Below are 22,231 nucleotides of genomic sequence, written 5' to 3' on the forward strand. Positions count from 1 at the left end.
TCGAATGTAACATCTGCTTTAACTAGAATATACATTTGACCTGAAAATAGCTACCTTGCATTCTATTGTACACTAACAACATTCACATATGTTATATGAGTTTTGGTGGGAGAAAGTAGGCTGTGTGCCAATACTCTTCAGTTGCTTGGGCATCCCTTCTAATTCCTGGAATAGCCAAGCTAGCTTCCCAGTAAGGTGATGGGCCATTAAGGGGAACAAAGGAAGGGGCTCTGTGCAAGACAGCAAATGGTTGGGGGCCCCTCCCTCAACCTGGGAATAGTTAGAAGGACAAAGCCAGAGTTGAGAGTTGGGAGTGATGTAAGCTAGAGGCAAATCAGCAAGCTGGGAAGATAGAACAAGAGTGATGTTTGATTTCTGTTTGAATCCAAGGCTGTCGCTATGGAAGAAGCAAGAGCCTCTGGGGCCGTTAATGCTGTGAACCCCTCCTCACAGGCTCAGGTTGTATATGTGTGTGTGTTTAAATAAACCGTATGTCATAAAGACACCATCATCTCCACTTTACCTCATTCCAAAGGGAACACAAACCCAGGTTAAATGCTTGGAACCCTTGGAATCTCTCACTGCTTGGAGATTGGGGTGGTGTGCAATGTTATATTACTTGCCGAAAGGCAGGTGTGACGTGTCTCATTAGATAAAGCAGATGCTTAGAGAAATACAGTTTTATTGTATTTATTGTGTATTGAAATGTTTGTCAGTTGTAGACAACAACAACAACAACAACTTATTATTTATACCCCGCCCATCTGGCTGAGTTTCCCTAGCCACTCTGGGCGGCTTCCAATCAACTGTTAAAAACAATACAGCATTAAATATTAAAAACTTCCCTAAACAGGCCTGCCTTCAGATGTCTTTTAAAAAGAAGATAGCTGCTTATTTCCTTCACATCTGAAGGGAGGGCGTTCCACAGGACGGGCGCCACTACCGAGAAGGCCCTCTGTCTGACTGACTATGCTTGATACTAGGTTAGAAAGGTGGGTTATAAGTTTAAGATCAAACAGAAGTATTCTTCAAAGATGGCCACCTTCTGTCAAGTTAGACAACCCATGTTGTTGTTGTTTAGTCATTTAGTTTAGTCTTCGTGACCCCATGGACCAGAGCATGCCAGGCACTTCTGTCTTCCACTGCCTCCCACAGTTTGGTCAAATTCATGCTGGTAGCTTTGAGAACACTATTCAACCATCTCGTCCTCTGTCATCCCCTTCTCCTTGTGCCCTCCATCTTTCCCAACATCAGGGTCTTTCCCAGGGAGTCTTCTCTTCTCATGAGGTGGCCAAAGTATTGAAGCCTCAGCTTCACGATCTGTCCTTCCAGTGAGCGCTCAGGGCTGATTTCCTTCAGAATGGATCAGTTTGATCTTGCAGTCCATGGGACCCTCAAGAGTCTCCTCCAGACCATAATTCAAAAGCATCAATTCTTTGGCGATCAGCCTTCTTTATGGTCCAGCTTTCACTTCCATACATCACTACTGGGAAAACCATAGCTTTTACTATACGGACCTTTGTTGGCAAGGTGATGTCTCTACTTTTTAGGATGCTGTCTAGGTTTGGGATGCTGTCTAGGTTTGAGATGCTGTCTAGGTTTCAGACAACCCATATTGGCCAGCAAACAAGCATACTTCAACACCAGAGGACCAATGGGCATTTAGGGAGACCATCTGATCCCTTGCAACTTCCTCATGTCCCATATTAATTTATAGGGCCCACAATCTGCCTTTAGCATTAACCTAGCCCTAGGCACTATCCTATCTACGTGGGATCTGCCAAGCATAGTTTGGATTTGTAGTGAGAGCTTATTTATTAACTGGTTCAGAGGAGTTTCTCAGAAGAAGAACTGGTGAAATGGGAGAATCTGTTGTTGTTGGCTGAATCTTGTTGCCAAGATAGGGCCCAGAAGATTGGCTATTGCTCACTCCAAGGAGGAAGGTGCTATTTCAGACAATGCAAGGAGACGTAAGTGGTGCTCTCCTTGCATCCCAAGCTTTTGTAGTCTGCTTTTGAGAGAGAAATTATTTCTGGGGTTTTTTTCCTACCCCCTTTTTCTTCTACCTCCTAAGTGCAATTAGCTGTAACTTTTCCATATTTATGGCCCCATTGCTCCCTGCTATAGCAGTTATGGTATTGGCATCATATGAGAAGCAAATGTGGCAGAGCAGTTCACCTCTGCCTCTCTTGCACCATCTTTCTACATTCATTTGCCAGTGCAAGTTTGCACTGGAAGTAAGAGAATATAGCTACTTCCAGAATAAGACATTAGACCTTGCTTCTTCCATACAATTGTAGGTAGAAAGAAACTCTGTTTTGCAGCAGGAACTTTTATATGTAACAATGAGTTTACACCTTAGATCAAATCCTGTATGAGAATATGATCAAAGAACAAGCATAATGGCATGTTTCATGTAGGTCTGTTAATACAATGATATAAGCAAGTTTATACTGTGAAACAGTTGGAAAACACTCTAATAACCATCTGAGGATTTGACTGAAATGGTTAAAAATGTGAGTAGTGTTAAACACACAGTAATAATTGCTCTGTGGTGGCTCCAGTTTAGTAAGCTGCTTGGGACACACATTGCTAGACACCCCTAATTAACTGAAATAGGCACCTCCTGCAACCAAGGTAGGCACAATTCACCTGGAAATTCTATCATGTTATCTATGTCAAAATTAATGTGCAAGATCTCATACTGTGATCTCATGCACAGGAGAATATGCTAAATGTGTAGTGCTCAGGTAATTGTGCAGGCACCTGCTGTTTGTAATGTCTCTTAAACTGGTACTTAAAGTTGTAGGATGAACAGAGTTGAGACAGTTTTTCATTTTCTGTGTCAACCAGCAATTGGCCCATCAGTTATCAAAATATACCCCAGGCAGAAGTCGTGATCCATAGAACAGGATCTCCACAGCTGTGGACATTACAAAATTCCCTTCTGACCATAGCCCCTGCACCATGCAACAAGCTGTTTCTTAAACTAATGAAACATTTTGAATCAGAGTGATGGTGATGGCGATGATTGTAGTTAATAATACATATATGTAAGAAAACTCTGGGACATTCTGAAGTGCTTCAACACCTTCAAACCACCTTTGGATCTTAGATGCTTCAGAATCTCCCATATTTTTTTTCATGGACATATTCATGCTGACATATCAATAAGACAGTGGAGAGATGGCCAAATATTGAGAAAGCCAGGCTAACTAGCTGTAGTTAGTATTTTGGCTGGATTCCAGGACTGAAATGATTTATTTTGCATTCCAAGGCACTAATTATTAACATATACGTATTGCTTCTTTACTCTTTTTTGGCCCTTCCTCTTTAGCCATATATGCCACTAGCTCAGATTTGAGAGCCAGTGTGGTGTAGTGGTTAAGAGCGGTAGTCTTGTAATCTGGGGAACCGGGTTCGCATCTCTGCTCCTCCACATGCAGCTGCTGGGTGACCTTGGGCCAGTCACACTTCTCTGAAGAAGTCTCTCAGCCCCACTCACCTCACAGAGTGTTTGTTGTGGGGGAGGAAGGGAAAGGAGATTGTTAGCCGCTTTGAGACTCCTGAAGGGGAGTGAAAGGCGGGATATCAAATCCAAACTCTTCTTCTTCTTCTTCTAGTAGAGGAACAGATTTAAAGGGAAAATAAAATGTGTTGCATTTAAAACAGCATTCCAGCCAATTCTGGTTTTATACAGTTTCTTGGTAATCCTTGGTAATCTTTCACCTTTTGTTCCCCTTGGTTTCAAGTATATTTTAAAACATCCATACGCACTTAAGTAAGCAAAGTGTAAGACTATTTATTACTAAAAAGGGTCTTGGAGCAACCTACCCAGTTTATTTTCTATACCATTGCTACTTGGGTTACAAACCATTATAATCTCTTCCAAGTCACAAAATAATGGCTTTTCATCATCTCTGTTTTATTCTAGCATTCCATCTTTCTATTATCCTAAACATATGTAGAGCAAAGAAAAAACAGATGGGATTTCCCACTGCTAGTGCATCCTTGTAATGATGGTTATTTCCAACTCACAAAACACTCAGCTGTCAACTCTGATTTATTTTTGAAGCAAATTTGGATTCGGTTGCTAGTGGAGTGGTGCAGGGTTTTTTTTCCTACTTCCAACATCATCTTTTGTATGTGTGTGGAATGCCACTATCCAATCACAATTCAGCCTGTGTACCATCTATAATAATAATAATAATAAAATCTATTTCATTCTTCTAGTTAACAGTGTGCAATATTTTGTGGTTGGAATTTGTGTTCCAGCAGGATAAAGGATGTGGAAAGGAAAACATATTTGCAGCTTGCTCTCTTCTTTCAAGCTTCCTCATTTGAACATCCCCGTCTTCCCTCAGGGGGAAAGCACGCTATTAGAGATAAAGAAACCCCCACTATGTTCAATCCTGTCTATCAATAATGGATTTTTATCGTATAAAGACATCTCCCTTTAAATAAAACTCGTTCTCTCCTTTCAGTCACATAGCAAGCGATCACCTATTTGCTGAAAAAGCTATTCCCGCCCCCTTTACGGTTCTTTTCCCTTCTGTCTCCCCTTTAATCTATGCAACACGAATTCCAGCTAGCCGACTGCTATGCTAACTGCATACACCAAGGGCAAGGAAATTCCTTTGCAATAAACAATAGCTGTCTTCCACCCCTTTGGCTGCAACTAGGCAAGGTCAGTCCCGCTGCGGCAGCAGCTACAGCGCCTGGAAAAGACCCCCGCCTCCAGCTCCCCTATGCGTGCAGAACTCAGCAGCTGTACATCAGGAAGAGCCGGCCAACCCCATCAGCGCTATTGAACTCAACCCAAAGGAGCTGTCCAACTCCATCGTGGTGCTGAACCGAGCTAGAGCAACACAGCTGGGAAAGCAGTCTATCCGCGCCGCGGTGCTGAACTCAGCAACATCCGCTCAGCAAGGAGCTGTCCATCCTGCCGCGGTGCTGAAAGCTGACTCCTCTCCGACATCTTTCCAGCTGCAAGAACAGCAGCAGGAAGAGACAGCGGCTACTGTGGAACATGGAGGGAAAGGGCTCCCGGAAGAGCAGCAATAAGGCTGACTGTACCCCGCTGTATTTGCGCTGATCGGTTCCATCCCAGCCCGCTCTCGCTGTTTGGACACAAAGCCACCCGCAGCCATGGAAGAGGAGCTGAAATGTCCCGTGTGCGGCTCACTGTTCCGGGAGCCCATCATCTTGCCCTGCTCGCACAATGTCTGCCTGCCTTGCGCCCGAACCATCGCCGTGCAGACGCCGGAGACCGAGCAGCACCTGCCCGCCATGCTGCACCCCCGGGGCCCTGCGGCAGCGCCCGGAGCCGGGGCCGGAGCCTCCGGCCCAGCCTCTCTCGACTACGACTGCGGGGCCGGAGGGGGCAGCGGAGCAGGCGGAGGGGGCGGCGGAGGCGGCGTGGATCATGCGGACAAGCTGAGCCTGCACAGCGAGACCGACAGCGGCTACGGCTCCTACACCCCGAGCCTTAAGTCTCCCAACGGGGTGCGGGTTCTGCCCCTGGTGCCACCTCCTCCGGGCTCCTCGGCGGCGGCAGCCCCTCGGGGTGGAGGCACCAGCTCCTCGCTGACCTGCCCGCAATGCCACCGCAGCGCCTCGCTGGACCATCGCGGCCTACGCGGCTTCCAGCGCAACCGGCTCCTGGAGGCCATCGTGCAGCGCTACCAGCAGGGCCGGGCCGCCGCCTCGGCCGCCGCCAAGTGCCAGCTGTGCGACCGCAGCCCCCCCGAGCCGGCCGCCGTGATGTGCGAGCAATGCGAGGTGCTCTACTGCGCCTCTTGCCAGGTCAAGTGCCACCCGTCCCGGGGGCCCTTTGCCAAGCACCGCTTGGTCCCTCCGCCCAGCCAGCAGGGAGCCCCGAGCGGAGCGAGCGGCGGAGCAGCTGGTGGAGGCGGCGGGGGTAGCAAAGCGCCCGGGGCTGCGCGCAAGCCCCCGACCTGCGCGGATCACGAGCTGGAGAACTACAGCATGTACTGCGTGACCTGCCGGACTCCCGTCTGCTACCAGTGCCTGGAAGAAGGCAAGCACGCCAAGCACGAGGTGAAGGCCTTGGGGGCCATGTGGAAGCAGCACAAGGTAAGGCAAGGAGAGGTCCTGATCTTTGCTCTACAGCTCGCTCGCCTGCACCGCCTGCTGGCAAAGGCTGGAGCGTGTCACGCCAGATCACAACCGGCCATTGACTCCCGGTTCTTTCGTAAGGAGCCATTACCGCCCTCTAGAACTGAACTAGCAATCGCTACAGCAGATGAGAATCCCAACGCTATAGATAAATTGGCACTGAAAGAGTGGTGAAGGCCCACCCTATAAATCACTTTCAGCAGGTATTTATTTCACCCCTAGGTGGAATTTTTTTTGGAATGCCAGTAATGTACATGTACAGGTTTTAAACAAAAGGGTCCCGTCTTTCCCAACACCATTGAGTAAACCCAACCCTAGGGAGCAGGGTCACTGCAGCACAACATGTCTTGAGTCCAGGCTGAATAGAGCTCTGCTACTTCTTCTTCTAGAAATTTGCTGCTGTTCTGTATAATGGTCTTAATTGCTGTATGAACCAGCTCTTAAAGTGTATTGAGGGACAGCTGAACTACATGAAGTGAACTTTGAGTGCATCCCAAGATCTCCTCCAAGGTTCTTCCCAAAGCATTAGAGTACAATTTTTTTTTTAAGTTGCACAGTTCTGTACTATTGCCATTGTATTTACCATTCTAACAACCATTTCTCCCATTCTAAAGAACAATGGGCAAAGAAAGGTAGGAAACTTGTAGATGTCCAGATGTTGTTGGACTCCCATCAGCTCTGGTCAGCATAGCAAAAAGCCATGGATGGTTATTATTGTTTATTATATTTATTTATTTACTAAATTTGTATACCACCCTTCATCTTTTTTTGGATCACTCACAACAAGAAAAAAAAATCAAACCCCCACAAAATACATAACAAAAACAAGAACAAGAATAAACCAATAACCCTTGTCCCCTTCCCACTCGCTCCCACAACACATTTAAAAGGGTATCAGATCTAATCAGCCAAAGGCCTGGTTGAAGAGAATGGGAGTCCAGCACCTCCCTATGATGGGGCTAATGGATAGTGACTTCCTCAAGGCCACCTTGGTGAGAGACAAATAACATTATATTAGAGATACCTGACTAGACCTCTCTTACTAATCTGCTGTGCAACTTGCCTGTGCTTTCCACCCTCGGGAAACTTCTACTAACAGCTTTATAAACCACTTTGCAGCAGCAGAATAGTTCAGCGTGACCATCCTGAAACAACTAATTGTCATAGTAGGAATGTATTCATTGTAATTTGGTTTTTGGGGGATGTTTGCTAAGAAAAGCAATAGGTGTTTATTCAGAGTGAGGGAGGAGAATATGGAAAATTTCCTTGTAGGTTTCCGGCAACATTTTTTTTTAAAAAAAAAAAACAGTTAATGCAATTTTTGTTCACACATCACTACTCTGGATTTCATTTCCATTCTACAAGTCTGTTGAAAAACCAAGCTGTATTAAAGTTGCAGGATAAAATGTTATTTTCTTGGCTCTTAAATTATGGGAATAAAGAATCCTAGGTAAGTGAATAAGCGTAATCAAGTATTCCCTTCTGCTTTGTTATTTTTATTTACTATTTACTACGCATTCAACTATTAGCCATTCAATAAAATTTTAGGGTTTAAACCAATTCATTTCAGTTTTGATATCACAGGACATAGATTTCATAGATAAGAGCATGGCATTTGTATTATTTCTATTAAATACAGTTGTATTTTCTTTACTTTTGAGTACAACATGAAGCTCTTGAGATTGAGCTGAAAGCCAATTATGTCCATTCATCCTTGCTGAAAATAAAGGCCTACAAAGTATTTATTGATTATTCACATTGCACTTGGGTGAAGCGCTTTCTGTTATTAAATAATGCATACATTATACATTTATACATCAGAGCTCTCAGGGAACTGTGACAGTTATGTTCCTGTGGGATGGCTTGAATGCTGCTACTCTATTCTTTTCTCTCATGTGGTAACATTGGGCAGGGAGATTTTTATTTAGTTGCATTCAAAAATACATCTGCTTCATATATTCTGAGGTGATTCAGTCCCCTGAGGATTGTGGCATATGACCTTCCCAAATGTTTGAATCAATTTCTTAAATGAATTAAGTAGGAACTCCAGTAGTGAGTGAAGATTTCTGGCTCATGTAGCTCAGTATTCAACAACACCCATTGACTATTTTTTCTACCCAGTTGGTTGACCTCTTTACAGCAACCACTTGCGCTGCTGAATCATAGAATCATAGAGTTGGAAGAGACCACAAGGGTCATCGAGTCCAACCCCCTGCCAAGCAGGAAACACCATCAGAGCACTCCTGACATATGGTTGTCAAGCCTCTGCTTAAAGACCTCCAAAGAAGGAGACTCCACCACACTCCTTGGCAGCAAATTCCACTGTCGAACAGCTCTTACTGTCAGGAAGTTCTTCCTAATGTTTAGGTGGAATCTTCTTTCTTGTAGTTTGTATCCATTGCTCCGTGTCCGCTTCTCTGGAGCAGCAGAAGAAGCAGAAGAAGCAGAGGCAGCTGCTTTTCAGTTTATATTATAAGACTGGAACTATTCCTCTTCAGAAACTGAAGGACTTATCTGGCTCTTTCAACATTTGCCTCTGTTATTTTTAGTATGATCTTGGGGATCACCAGGAAGCACTGGGGCCATGCCATAGTTAAAGAACCCCTGATCTTCTCTGACATGGTCTTCCTGGTTAGAATCCACTGTACCCCAAAACTCTTAACTGCATAGTCTACATTATTCAGACTACAGCGTGCAAAAGTGGATGGGAGGCTACATAGCCAGGGTGCCTGTGGGGCAAGGTATTTGTTCCATAAATTGGAACAGTCAAAATAATTTCCCTTGATCGTTTAGACTGCCCACCTACTATTTAAATCTTCATAGGCAAACTGGAGCTATTTTGAACTGCACCATGTGGAGACATTGCACTAGATCTGCTTGCTAAATGGCTCCCCAGATTATTCAAAAGATGATTTAAGCATGACAAAAAGGCTGGCTTCCTAGACATATGGGCAGGAGGAGGAATCAGTTTGCAAAATAGTTGCAAGTAGCATATGCTCATGATGGGTGAACGCTCTCTACCTCCTCCCACAGCCTTATCCATGCAGGAACTCATAAAACCTGATGAAATGTGCAGTCCAATTCAGCCCATGGCACTTTGATTTATGATTTAGCCACTATTATGGGGCTCAGGAGGCTGTAAATTACGGAGAATTGCAGCATGCAAATATCCTGCTGCAGCCAGTTTTAAATATGTGGCTTTAACATGCTCTTCGCTTGGAAGAGAACAGTCAGTGAGGATGTTGGCTCCCTGACGTCACATTTACATCCTGCCAAGGATATTGCACTAGGATAATTAACACTTATAGGAGCACAAGATAATCACTATTATCACAAAAATTAGTTAATTGTGTGCTTATTTTCTTTCCAGTATTTACAACAAAAAGGATGAAACAGCATTAGGGGAAACCTGATGCAAAGAGAAATAAAAACACTGTACCTACAAGTTACAAGTTACACTGTCTTCGTGCTCATAGTTTTAGAATTAAGTTGAGTGATTTGAAATGGTGCATCGATCAATAAAGCATTTCATCCCACACCTTTGAAAAAACTGTTCTTATCAATTGTTACGCAAGGTGTAATTTAAGTTGTTGGTGACTCCTCCCAAATGCTTCTTTTTTATTGTGTGTACCATGTTGCAGCTGGCCAAGACACCAACACTGCTGCCTTTTTGGTGCAAGATTAAGACTTGTCTGTTCATCCAGGCCTTTTAAGATTTGGTTTTAAGTTCCTGTGTTATGGTTAGCAGTTTTGATGAGTTGGTTTGATGGTTGTTTTAGTTCTGTGTTGTATAGAGTATTTTATTGTGCTGGTTTTGATAATAGGGACCAGATTCAACTAAGCAGTTGCACTAGCAGGAGCCAAAGCAAGGAGTCCTGCCAGGGCAAGTGGGGCTTTCTGTCCTCTTCTCCCACCTGCTCCCTTGTACCCCCCAATTGGTTATGGGAAGGTCGAGAGAACCCCCAGTGCATTGCACAGGGGAAGGGGAAGAGGAGATGGTTTAGTTGGGCAAGCAGAAATACTTGCACTAATTGAATGGTTGTAATAACACAATGTTGAATTCCACCTTGGGGTTTTGTGCTGGTTGTTTCAAGTTTATTGGCATCTCCAGGTCAGTGTAGCATACATTAATGAACTAGATGGGCAGACAGTAGAAGGCTCCTTTCTTTGTTCCAGTCACTTGTGCAGTTTGGTGGAGAACAAATGCATTTGTTCATGTTCCTTTTTAGACCTGGGGAAACTAGGACTTCCGCCCCCTCCTCTCATGAAATAAGGAGTGCTATCCCCAGAAAAATGGATGAGAATTCTTTGGCAAAAAATCTCCCTCAGATTTCATAGTACAGTGGTACCTCGGGTTACAGACGCTTCAGATTACAGATGCTTCAGGTTACAGACTCTGCTAATGCAGAAATAGTACCTCGGGTTAAGAACTTTTCTTCAGGATGAGAACAGAAATTGTGCAGCAGTGGTGCAGCGGCAGCAGGAGGCCCCATTAGCTAAAGTGGTGCTTCAGAACAGTTTCAGGTTAAGAACGGACCTCCAGAACGAATTAAGTTCTTAACCAGAGGTACCACTGTACAACAAGAAGGCAGCATCTAATTAAAAGTTAAGAAGCTGGTCCAGTAAAAATGAAGTTGGTCTAATAAAAGTCAAATAAAAGTGCAAATACCGATTTAATTATAACCCAATGCTTTTTGAGCTCTTGATAGTAGTAGTTTGAGAGAAGTAAGCAGTGTGAGAACCTTAGATATATAAACTAGGCGCCAAATGACTCCTTAAACCAGGGTTACCATCACCAACATGGAATACCTAGTTGCCAATTTTGGGGCCAGATGGCTCAAAAGTTATATCAATACAACTATTTAGTTCCTGGAATTCATTCTGATTGTGCAGATAAAATATAACAGATAGAATTCCACGGGATGTGTTGCTAATGTGTGAAAACAGTCAAGATCCCAGGATCCCCAGGCATGCACCTCCAGATGGTGGAGACATCAGGCGCCATCCTGGCACCCAGGCATCTTCACTTTGTCACAGGTGACTGATAGCCAGGAGCAAAATGTGCCTGGCAACTGGCGAACCTCTAATGCTGCATCATTGGCTGCATACCCACAACTTAACCCAGTAAATCGTATTCAGTCATTGAATAGTGTTAATGGAGGAGTAGATTTCCCCAGAATTCAGTCCAGGAGTATCAGGTTAAGGGGAAGTGCATGTGCACAGAACTGGGGAGAGGAATTGCCATAGAACTAAGTAGTTACTGGTTATTGGCAGGATTTGCTCAGGACAGACAATGGGATGTCACATCTTCATGCCTTGCTTGTGAGTTTAATCATCCTAGAAGCTTCTGTTGGAAGCAGAACGCTGGACTAGTTGGAGGCTGGGCTGATCCAAAGCAGCTCTTATGGGAGGAATTGCATTTGGATGGGGCTACCCATTTCTGTTTGTGAACCAGCCCTCCGTGGGCTTAGGAATTAATCTCTCTGTTTTAGAATGTGGGCCTCCAAAGTCCTGAAACTTCCCATTCTCAGCAATTTGTAAGCTTCAGTCGGCAACCAGATCAGGTTGCCAGATGAGGGAAGATCAATATTAATCTTCTGCTGCTATTACATACAGAATAAACAATGAACTTTTATCTGAGAAGGAAAAGTAGGATTAATGCTTATTTGTAAAATCAATAAGGAACCTGTCTTTGTATGCTATGCTATTGACAGATTCTGGGACAAGTGGTTAAGAAAATTTTTGGGAAAATAGCCAGAGTCAGGAATTCTTAATGGCTTTAGTCAATGGCATTTACAACATGGGGCAATTTAGCTTCTTTCCATTATTGTGAAGGAACTTGTGGGCTGCATGATAGTTTACAAGGGTTTGGATAGCCTTTAGTGTGGAGGCATCTACTCTTTGGAATTCCCTGTGCATCAGGCGGGTGTCATCTCCATTGCATTTTTGTGGCCTGCCAAAGGTTTTCCTCTTGCAACATGCCTTTTAAAACCTTTATTCTAGTTTGTATCTCTCCTGGATTTGAATTGATTTGATGTTTGCACGTGTTGTTGCTGTTGTTAACTCCCCCCCCCCCCCCCCGGAGATGGATGCAAGCAAGAGGCTGGGCATGCAGGCAGGTGGCCCCGGTCAACAAGTGGAAAGTTTGGCAAGGTCTAGAGATGGAATCGTTTTGGCAAGTTGTAAAGGGAGGCTTAGCTTTGGCAAGGCTTACAGGGAGTGGGAGTGATGTCTTTAGAGATGGGTAAGGAGTGGTGACTATGGTGAGTAAAGGGTGGCTTTGGAGACGAGGGAAGGAACTAGGGCAGGGTAGCAGTGAGGTTTGGGTTATGCAGGTGCACCAGCAGGCATGCTGGATCGATATCAGCTGTTCTGCCAGGGGACTTTTGCAGTCCCAACCTTGCCGTCACCCTGCCCTGCCCCAGCCACATCTAGATAAGCAGCAGTGACACCGGTGTCAGAAGGGTGGCTCAGCAGCTCCACCCCACTCCACTACTGAGTCCAGATTAGTGCTTTTCTCGTGAGAAAGCAAGTCAGTACAGATTAATAATCCCATATGTTATAATCCTGAAAGGAAAAACAACAGTTTGCAAAATTCTGTTAAGAATGACTCTGAACATACAATTTTGTGCAGTTGGAAGTAAGTCCTACTGTGTATAGCAGAGCTGCTTCCCGGGTACTTGTGTGCAGGATCACAGCCTAAGCATGTAAAGAGAGCCCTTTAGAGTGACTAGAGGACCAAAAGAGTTCATAATGAAAGGAGCTGAAAAGAGTGAAAAGAGTTCATAAAGGCAATCTGTCTTGATTAGACACATAACTTGCTCACTACTTTAAGGGGTTCATTTTCTCTCTCCTATAAATAAAAACCTAATGATAGCAAGCACTAAAATGTTAGATAAAGTAACTGTTTTAGGAATAACCTGTAAAGAATAAAGATTATCTGTTTTATACTTGGCGTCACTGGGCTTTCCCCCCCTTACAGGCACAACTGTCTCAGGCTTTAAATGGCATTTCAGATAAAGCAAAGGAAGCAAAGGAATTTCTGGTTCAGCTGAAAAATATACTACAGCAGATACAGGTAATAATTACAGAATTCTAGCTGTTTTGGATTTCATATCAAACTGCAGTAACTAAACAGGCAGATATTAAACATGTTTTGTAGTATTATTTTAATAGGACTATATGGCTACTTGTGTCGCAATCCAGCACAACACCTGACTCTGTGCTAGGTTGTGTCCCAAATGCATTGATAGAACGAATTATAGTGATCACCATTTAAACAGATTGTAATGATAATCAATTCAAGCTTCCAATGAACATCAGTACTGACAATCCTATAGCACCTACAGTATTGGCATTTAGGTACCTGCTTAATACTCATGTGTTTACCCAGGCAGTTCCTGAATGGTGATCCAACTATATCTATCTATTAATCTGATCTACTGATTATTGATGCATTTTGTGCTTGGTTATGAATGTAATTTTATTGTGGATTTTATGCTGTTTATTGCCATATATATCTTTTAAATTAATGTTGGAGGAATAGGCATTTTTTGCAAAAAGAATAAAGAAAGAAAACTGCATTATTTTAGGGCACACTCCTATGCACACTTATTTAGAAGTAAACACTTTTGAAACCAATGGGCATTTGCTTCTAGGCAACTGTGTGTAGAATCTGAGTGTTGGTTTGGTTTATAAAGGTTTCTTTGGCTCCAATCCTGCCCAACTTTTGCTTTTTAGAAGTTGCTTATTTGGTTAACTTTGTAAAATGTTAATCCAATAACATCAGCCAAATAATTTTTTTTAAATCCTGTTCACACAGACACACATACCCAACACATTTGTTATGTTTACCATCTAATCTAATGAAGAGCTCTGGAGAAGAAACTACTATTTTGATTTTACAAAGCTGGAATGCTGTTCATACTTACTCAGGCATAAGTCCCTAAGACTTCAGTCAGGCTCAGTAGAATTGAAGCTACGTGTTTCTTTCTTTCATGACTTTACAGCAATACACATGCCCATGTACTGAAACAATACATTGATTGTCAGCTGTTTTGTTTCAAACTGAATTATTTTCCGCTTGTACACAGTGCAGTTACAAATGAATTTCAGATTGCAATGACACCTTTGAAAACAAATTTGGAGACGGTGGGGACAGTTCACCACAAACTCTCTATGCAAACAAGTCCCATTGAAACGAATGGGAGTTGTGCATATCCTCCCCATGATGCCGAACCATTTTATAGTAACATTTCCCAGAACTGCAAAAAATTAAATATGCTAAAGATTTAGACTTTTTTTAGTGTTCCACCATAACCATTTTGATAGCATCCCCACAGAACTTTTACAACAAGCTGTTATTAACGTCACGACTTGTAATGAATCACACAAACAGCATGCTGCCAAATCCTCATTTTAAAAAAAAAAATCCCCAGGAAGATGAAACACTGGCAATGCATTGAGTAAAAGAGGCTTTCGGTTGTAGAAGGAAATGTGGGGGTCTTTTTGTCTTCAAGGAAAATGGCTTGGACTATGAAGCCTGTCTGGTGGCTCAGTGTGATGCCTTGGTTGACGCTTTGACTCGTCAGAAGGCAAAACTGCTCACAAAAGTTACCAAAGAGCGTGAACACAAGTTAAAGGTGAGTGAAAATTTCATTTGACAACAACCATAAATGCGTATGCTTATTTGAGATAGCATCTGCTGGGTACTGCCCCAAGATCAAGCCCCATTAGAATGAGAGCCGTTTGTTATCATGGCAAATGAACTCTAAAACCACATTTATGTCAAGTCAAGGACATGCAGGACATTGTAGGAGAACGTTGATGGTGGTGGTGGAAACCAGTGTGTTCACCCCTTACTGTGTCTGCTGATTCTTTCCTGAAAATGCTCCCTGGCCATTCCCCACTGCTACTGAAACCAGGCTTACACCAGGATAGATAAAGAAAAGATATATTGAGTTGGCCCATCCGTATCCAATTGTGGCAGGTCAATGCCCCTTTAAACCTTACAACTAGGGCATGCTAGAGATAGCCGCTCCCTCTTTGTTTCCAGTCTATGGTAATCAGAGGTATATTGTATCTGAGCATAGAACTTCCATTTTTTATATGTATTTTATTTTTAATTTCTTTAATGGATTGTCTTAAGCATGAATTATCCAAATTATTTAGCACTATTAAAATTATGATGAAATTCTTATAAAGAACTAGGGCTAAGTAATGACAACTAAGTGGCACTGATGCAGATGGCTGCAAGAGCCTTTGCTTTCCTGCTACTGCTTCCGAAATAAGTTATTTAATTCGGTGAAAGCCCAGAGGATTATCTACTATACATGGAATTTCCCCCTCCCCAGGTTGTTTGGGACCAGATAAACCACTGTACTCTGAAACTGCGCCAGTCTACAGGGCTTATGGAATATTGTCTGGAAGTAATCAAAGAAAATGACCCTTCTGGGTTTTTACAGGTATGTTGCCTCTTAATGTTGTGATTAATGAGAAAATAATAATGAAGTCTTGTACTTCTGAAGCCCCACGTGTGCTCGCCCATTAAGCATTCATCCTGATTTGTTTGGAAGCAGGTTAGAAGATGCTGAAAATTTAGTGAGCACTTACCCTAATTTGTTCAGAGAGAGGTTAGACAATGTTGCATCGAGCGTTAGCCCAAACTTTCCAATGCATCTTCCCCAACCACTTTGCTTATCACAAAAATTCTATAATTTGCAGAAGCAGGTTTGTTGCACAATCAACTGGAATTGTGCAACTGGAATTTTCCAATATGTGACCGAATCCCACTCAAAGATAGTGAGAATCTGGAAGTGCCCTCTGATGCATGCACAGGTCTTGTGCATTCAAACATGGGATACACCATCCATTTCAATGGCAGAAACCAGGGATAAGTGGACTCCTCTGAGACTGGTCCATTTGCATTAGTTTAATCTCTCCCATGTTTTTCTCATAATGGATTGTTCCATGTACACAGGCAAAAAGAATTGCCACGCACTGTTCAAGACTTGGTGGCTACAACAAAAGCTGAGGACACAATTCTGGGCCAGCCCTAAAGTGTCCTATATAGAGTACCTGTACCCACAATTTACTTGAGTCATGATCAGTTTTAAATGATTATTCTATAGCTTGGGAATTAAATGTTTCCCTTTCAGATTTCAGATGCTTTAATCAAACGTGTTCAAGTGTCTCAGGAGCAGTGGGTCAAAGGAGCTCTGGAACCCAAAGTATCTGCTGAATTTGATCTCACTCTGGATAGCGAGCCATTGTTGCAGTCAATTCATCAGCTGGACTTCATTCAGATGAAATGTAGGGGTGAGCTTTTGTAGATTGCTTTTCTTTCTCTCTCTTTCTCTCTTTTACACCAGGATTTCAAAAAGCAGCGGGTGACAGTGAGGCACCTCCGATGGGCCTCAAAGATGGGAATTTCTTATCCAGATGTAACCAAGCATTTGTGTGATGAGAAAACCCTTTCCTCTTCCTGTGACCCTAACAAGCTCAGACAGTAGTAATAGATAATGTTAGACATCTGAGAATATGAAAAGCTTCAGACTGGGCCATCTGCTCTTTTCTTAAGTGAAGACGTTTACTGACATAACTGTAACTTTATAAAAAAAAAATAGCCTTGCCCCATTTTGGAGCATTGCAGATCAACAGCAGAAGTCATTTCAATTACCCATACAATCATGCTTGCCCTCATTCGTAGGCTGCATTATTCTTAAAATGTGTGAGAGAACCATATTCATATAGAGCTGACATTAATTTGTTCCCCAAAATTCTTCTGTGGGCTAAATATTCTCCAGTATGCTCTGTTTGTACATTTTGATATTTGATGCCTGTGTTTTACATCTAATAATATCTGATCTCAATATTTGCCATTTTGCTTTAGTATTCGAGTTCAGAATTTCATAGCTCACATAGAATCGTAAAGCATTTCCGTGTATTCGCTGCATGATATGCAGTGATCATTACCATTTGACAGTTTGGTCAGTTATCATGTGCCGGTATAAGTATTTGTATTGATGGCTAATGTGAAATTGTATTCAGTATGCAATAGTATTGTCTGATGTGAAATAGTATTGTGATTTTTCACCTTAATTGGCAGCTGTCATCCAACAAGATTTGATGTTTGAAAATGGTTAAGGTTTAACATTTGACAACAGGGGAAATGCTGCAATTCAGTGATTCAGCATCTGCTTTCCCTGCAGAAGGTCCCAAATTCAGTCCCTGGAACCTCCAGATAGAACTGGGCATGTCCCCAGTCTGAAACCCAGTCAGTTTAGACAAAAGTGAGCTAGATGGACCAAAAGTCTGACTCAAGCAGTTTCCTATGTTTCTAAATTCTGACAGTAGTTGATAGCCTATGGCTTACTGCATTTGCTATTCGAGCCTAGCAATTTATATATACACAGACAGAGAATATGTGAACGATAAGGCATTCAAATTTTGAATTCAAAATTCAGATGTAGAAATCGTTAATTTCAAATTTCCTTTCTGCTGTAGCGTAAAATTTTGAGAAAGAGGAGAGCGTCATGTGGACATGGCAAATGATGAATGCTCTGAGGATAGTCTATATGAAAGGGAGAAACCTTATGAACTCACAGCCTCATTTATTGTGAGCATAGGGCATATTAAGCAGTTTCCAGAGGCACAGGTGAAACTTTTCCTTTGTCAAAGACACATAGACACATTATAGCTGTATAATCAATGTTGTAGCCCGCACTGGGACCTTAGGGTGAAGGGTGGGTAATGCAACAACAAGTTTTTTTACAATCAAGTGGTGTACCAATTTTATGAAATAAACAAATAATAACAGCTCTTTGAGCTGGTGTATCATTTGATAGGTAAATTCTATTGCGTAAACTTGTCCCTGATTTATCCCATTTGAGCCAGCATATGCTAAAACAATGGAGGTGTGAATTCAGAACCCTAAGGACTGTGGCCCTTGGAGGCTATGTCCCAGGAGGACATTGGATCAGCTGGTGCAGCCTGCACCTTTCTGCAAATTATCCCCCTCAGTTATGATACTCCATTTGTATTTTGTACAAAGAGAGTGAATGCCTCAGCAAAACCTAGCAGCTTCTCTTCAGTATCCCTTTTGGCATTCTGAACAGGCATTGCCCAGAAAGATTGTTCTTGCAATTCTGCTGCTTGGAAGAGCAGGCTAGAGCCCCTACTTAGGATGAAAGCTACTGATGAGTGGCTGCTCCAGCCTGATGATTCTTTTGAGCTGCTTTTTATGGGAATGTGCATATTGCAAGTGCCCAAAGATCAGCACAGGAACAAAGAGGGACAAACAAAAATGAAATCAAATGAAAGACAACAATGGGTCAATTTCCTTTGATGCACTACAGAAGACTGCTAGGAGATTTCTGCTGGAAGGAATTGCATGGTTCATAGGTAAATGATGTTACCAGCACTGTTCATCTTTACAAGAATCATTGGTAAATTTTTATCCTTGTTCATCCAAAGCTCATTTGATTTCAGTTGGCTTAATTCTGAACTCTAAAGGCTCAATCTAAAGCAATTAGGTCAGTTAATTTGACAGCTAAATCCTTGAGGAACAACAGAAAAATGCTTGAATTTAGGAAAGTAGTTAAAGGCAAAAATATGCTCCCCAAAAGGGTATTGTTTCCTAAACTAAATGGGTTATATTAATGAAGCCACTGAAAGAACATCAGGAAATTGCAACATCAAAAATTTAAAAACCCAGAAAAGAATATGCAGATGAGGAGAATTTAAGGTGAAGTCTCTCTTAGATTGTATAATTGCAAAAGAACCTGGTCTCAATTTGGATGTATTTTATTATTATTTGATAGCTTCTATTTGCCAGTGTAAACCACAGAGCCTAGGGCTTGCAGATCAGAAGGTCGGTGGTTCGAATCCCCGCAACGGGGTGAGCTCCCGTTGTTCGGTCCCTGCTCCTGCCAACCTAGCAGTTTGAAAGCACATCAAAGTGCAAGTAGATAAATAGGTACCGCTCCGGCGGGAAGGTAAACGGCATTTCCGTGCCCACATGACCCGGAAACTGTACGCCGGCTCCCTCGGCCAGTAAAGCGAGATGAGCACTGCAACCCCCGAGTCAGCCACGATTGGACCTAATGGTCAGGGGTCCCTTTACCTTTACCTTATTTGCCAGGGCAAGAATTTGGACTGTAATATTTCCATTATAACAGGTGTCTTCTTGTATGTTTAGGCATAAAGAGGGATGCCGTGCTTCCTTTCTTCAGTGACAAACCATCTATATCCAATTTGCCCCATATTATGTTGGGATGTGTGTCCATCTCTCTCCCAGTGCTGCTGCCTTCTTGGTCTGAAGCTGGCTACCTCTAAGGCCAAAGCAGCAGAGATGTTAATTTTGCCACTTCCAGCTCTTGGATTCATAAGCTATTGCCTGCATGGGCTGTTTTCCTTTTTTAAAAAACCCATATATGCAGTTCCTGAGTTTAGTGGATGCTTTCTGAAAAGGACACACCAATTATCCAAAAGGCTCCATAGGGAGAGGGGTAAAGATGTCTTAGATGCCTCTTCTCATCACTCTCTCTTGGCGAGAGTGGTAATCATGGGTGCAGTGAGTTGGGTTTCTATGGCAAGGCAGTTGCAATTTTGTACGTGCAATTTGTACAAAAAGCTTGGGTGGAATGTGAGTTGTCTGGGAAGTTAGAATGAAGAAACCAGGGGACAGGAATGGGTGCAGATGTTCTGTGATGGTTTTCTAGTAGTTAGGCTGTCCAGGGATGTCTATGTTGTACTAGGACAACTTTAAGCTTAAATGAATAATATATATTTAAATGGTGGATTATTATAAATGGCAGAATGAAGTCATGAAATGCTTTTAACAAGCTTCTGTCCTTATTCAACCTTACTGAGAGATGAATGTCTGCCCTTAGCTATGCTATGTTTTCTACTAAGGAGAAGGAAAATGAGGATCAGACTGTATTAAAATGTGTGTGCATTTCTTGCCATTGGTGAAATAACTCTTCCTCTCCAAAAGTATAATTTCATCAATAATACAGAAAAGAAGAGCTTCTTTAGCATTGCTCTAGGAACAGATTAATTAGTAATGTTATGTTAGAGAAATCTTGAATTATTACCTATTAGTAACATAATTCTTAAAACAGCAACTGTAGATATTCACAACCTATTGATACTGTAGATATTCACAGTAGCTATTTTACTAGCTGTAAGGCACCAAAGATTTCAAAACTGGGACTCTTACTGGCTAGGCTTCCAAACCTTGGGTGATAGTAAAAAAAAATTACTCAGAGTAAACCAACTGACATTAATGGCTGTAACGTGGTCATGTTCATCAGGTGGCACAATGGCTCAGTGTGGCTGGCTGTTCAAGCCCACCCAGGGATGGCTGTGGGTAGGATTCCTGCATTGCAGGGGTTGGACTAGATGGCCCTTGGAATCCCTTCCACCTCTATGATTCTTTGACTTCTATGTTCATTAATTTCAATGGGTCTAACTCTTGAGTAAACTTTAGTTGAACACCACCCAGAACTTCATGCACCTCTCGAGGCAGCATGTCTGCTAAAGAGCTTGCAGGCTGAATTTTTTTACCCAAATGTCTAGACAGCATTATGTGCCCCACCAGCTGACTTATACCTTGTCACATGGCCAGGGAAGCCAGCATAGTTCTGCCTGTCCTTATTAAGTCTTATGTTCTGGGCCTGCTCTTCAAACAGAACCTATATACTGTTGTTGTCATCCACCTTCCTTGCGAGACGATGGAGTACAGCTCTGTGGATGAAGTCAAACCACTGTGTAACAGCACTGAAGTGAGCTTCCCTTGGATGCAAGCCTGGGCAGTGTATATGGAGGTCCTGGGCTGCCCAGACAATAATAACAGTAACAGTAACAGTAACAGTAACAATAACAATAACAATAACAATAACAATAACAATAATTTACCGGTATTTATTTATACCCCACCCATCTGGCTGGGTTTCCCCAGCCACTCTGAGCAGCTTCCTGCAAAATATCAAAATACAATCATTCATCAAATATTAAAAGCTTCCCTAAACAGGGCTGCCTTCAGATGTCTTCTAAAAGTCAGATAGTTGTTTATTTATTTTACATCTGATGGGAGGGTGTTCCATAGGGCGGGCCCCACGACCGAGAAGGCCCTCTGCCTGGTTCCCTGTAATTTCGCTTCTCGCAGTGAGGGAACTGCAAGAAGGCCCTCGGCGCTGGACCTCAGTGCTGAACGATGTGGGTGGAGACACTCCTTCAGGTATACTGGACTGAGGCCATTTAGGGCTTTAAAGGTCAGCACCAACACTTTGAATTGTGCCCGGAAATGTACTGGGAGCCAATGTAGACACACCCCCCCCTTGGCCTTGCTGGTGTGGTCCAAAGGTGTATACATATTACTGTTTATTCCAGCTCTAGGAGCTATCACTGCTGGTGTTTGAAGTACATTCCATATCTATCCTTTTCAGACCGTTTGAATTTCAGCACTTCCTTCAGCTTCTATAATTGGGACTCTTAATGTTTGTACCCATACTTAGCTTTCTAGTAATAGTTTTGTATTGGTGTCCAAACAGCCATCTGTCACACAGATTCCCTCTGCTGTATTACAAAATCCTCAAATGCATCACTTCTAACATGTCTCCATCCTGGCTGAGTTTTGATGGGACTCCACCTAGTGCTGATTTCTGTGCTGGCCACACCCTATTCCAAACATTGCTCTCCACTCATTGGCTCTACTGTTATGTCACCAGATGCTTTCCTGCCCATGTGTTGCCTCATGCATTGTGATCTGCTGGCTCTGCTTCAAAGGTTAAACTACAAAATTTCAGCCACAGAATTCTTGCAGGAATAGAAATCCTGTCTGGTGGAATCTAGACACATATCAAAACCGCTCTGAAAATGCTTTTTTTTGAAAAAGGGTTTTTAAAAAAACACATTGAATTTTCCATAAGCCTCACCACGCCATCTAGTGTCACATTGTATATTGCACTTAAAACACACTTAAAACGTTTTATTTGCAGCTGTATAGCTGAGTCCACTGTAGATGGCAAGCTTAACTGGAATGTCACCTACAGGTATTTACATTAAATCCCTAAACTCTTTTGTAGTGAGA

At 42.7% G+C, this 22,231-nt stretch overlaps 1 protein-coding gene across 4 annotated transcripts in view; it reads left to right on the forward strand.

Annotated features, from left to right (window-relative positions):
• The first annotated feature begins 3,766 nt into the window (after nt 1-3,766).
• Nucleotides 3,767-22,231, forward strand: part of TRIM67 (tripartite motif containing 67) — a 40,455-nt gene continuing 21,990 nt past the window's right edge. For 2 of the 4 annotated variants that reach the window (XM_083434086.1, XM_083434088.1), the window contains exons 1-5: nt 3,767-6,096; nt 13,121-13,216; nt 14,658-14,780; nt 15,492-15,602; nt 16,296-16,455. In XM_083434086.1, the coding sequence (XP_083290212.1) occupies nt 5,149-6,096; nt 13,121-13,216; nt 14,658-14,780; nt 15,492-15,602; nt 16,296-16,455 (1,438 nt within the window). In that variant the 5' untranslated portion in view covers nt 3,767-5,148. The remainder of the gene's footprint in view (nt 6,097-13,120; nt 13,217-14,657; nt 14,781-15,491; nt 15,603-16,295; nt 16,456-22,231) is intronic. The other 2 variants (XM_083434087.1, XM_083434089.1) reach the window with 2 other exon arrangements.

Source organism: Podarcis tiliguerta (assembly GCF_965153285.1).
Source record: "Podarcis tiliguerta genome assembly, chromosome: 3".
NCBI classification, from domain to species: Eukaryota; Metazoa; Chordata; class Lepidosauria; order Squamata; family Lacertidae; genus Podarcis; species Podarcis tiliguerta.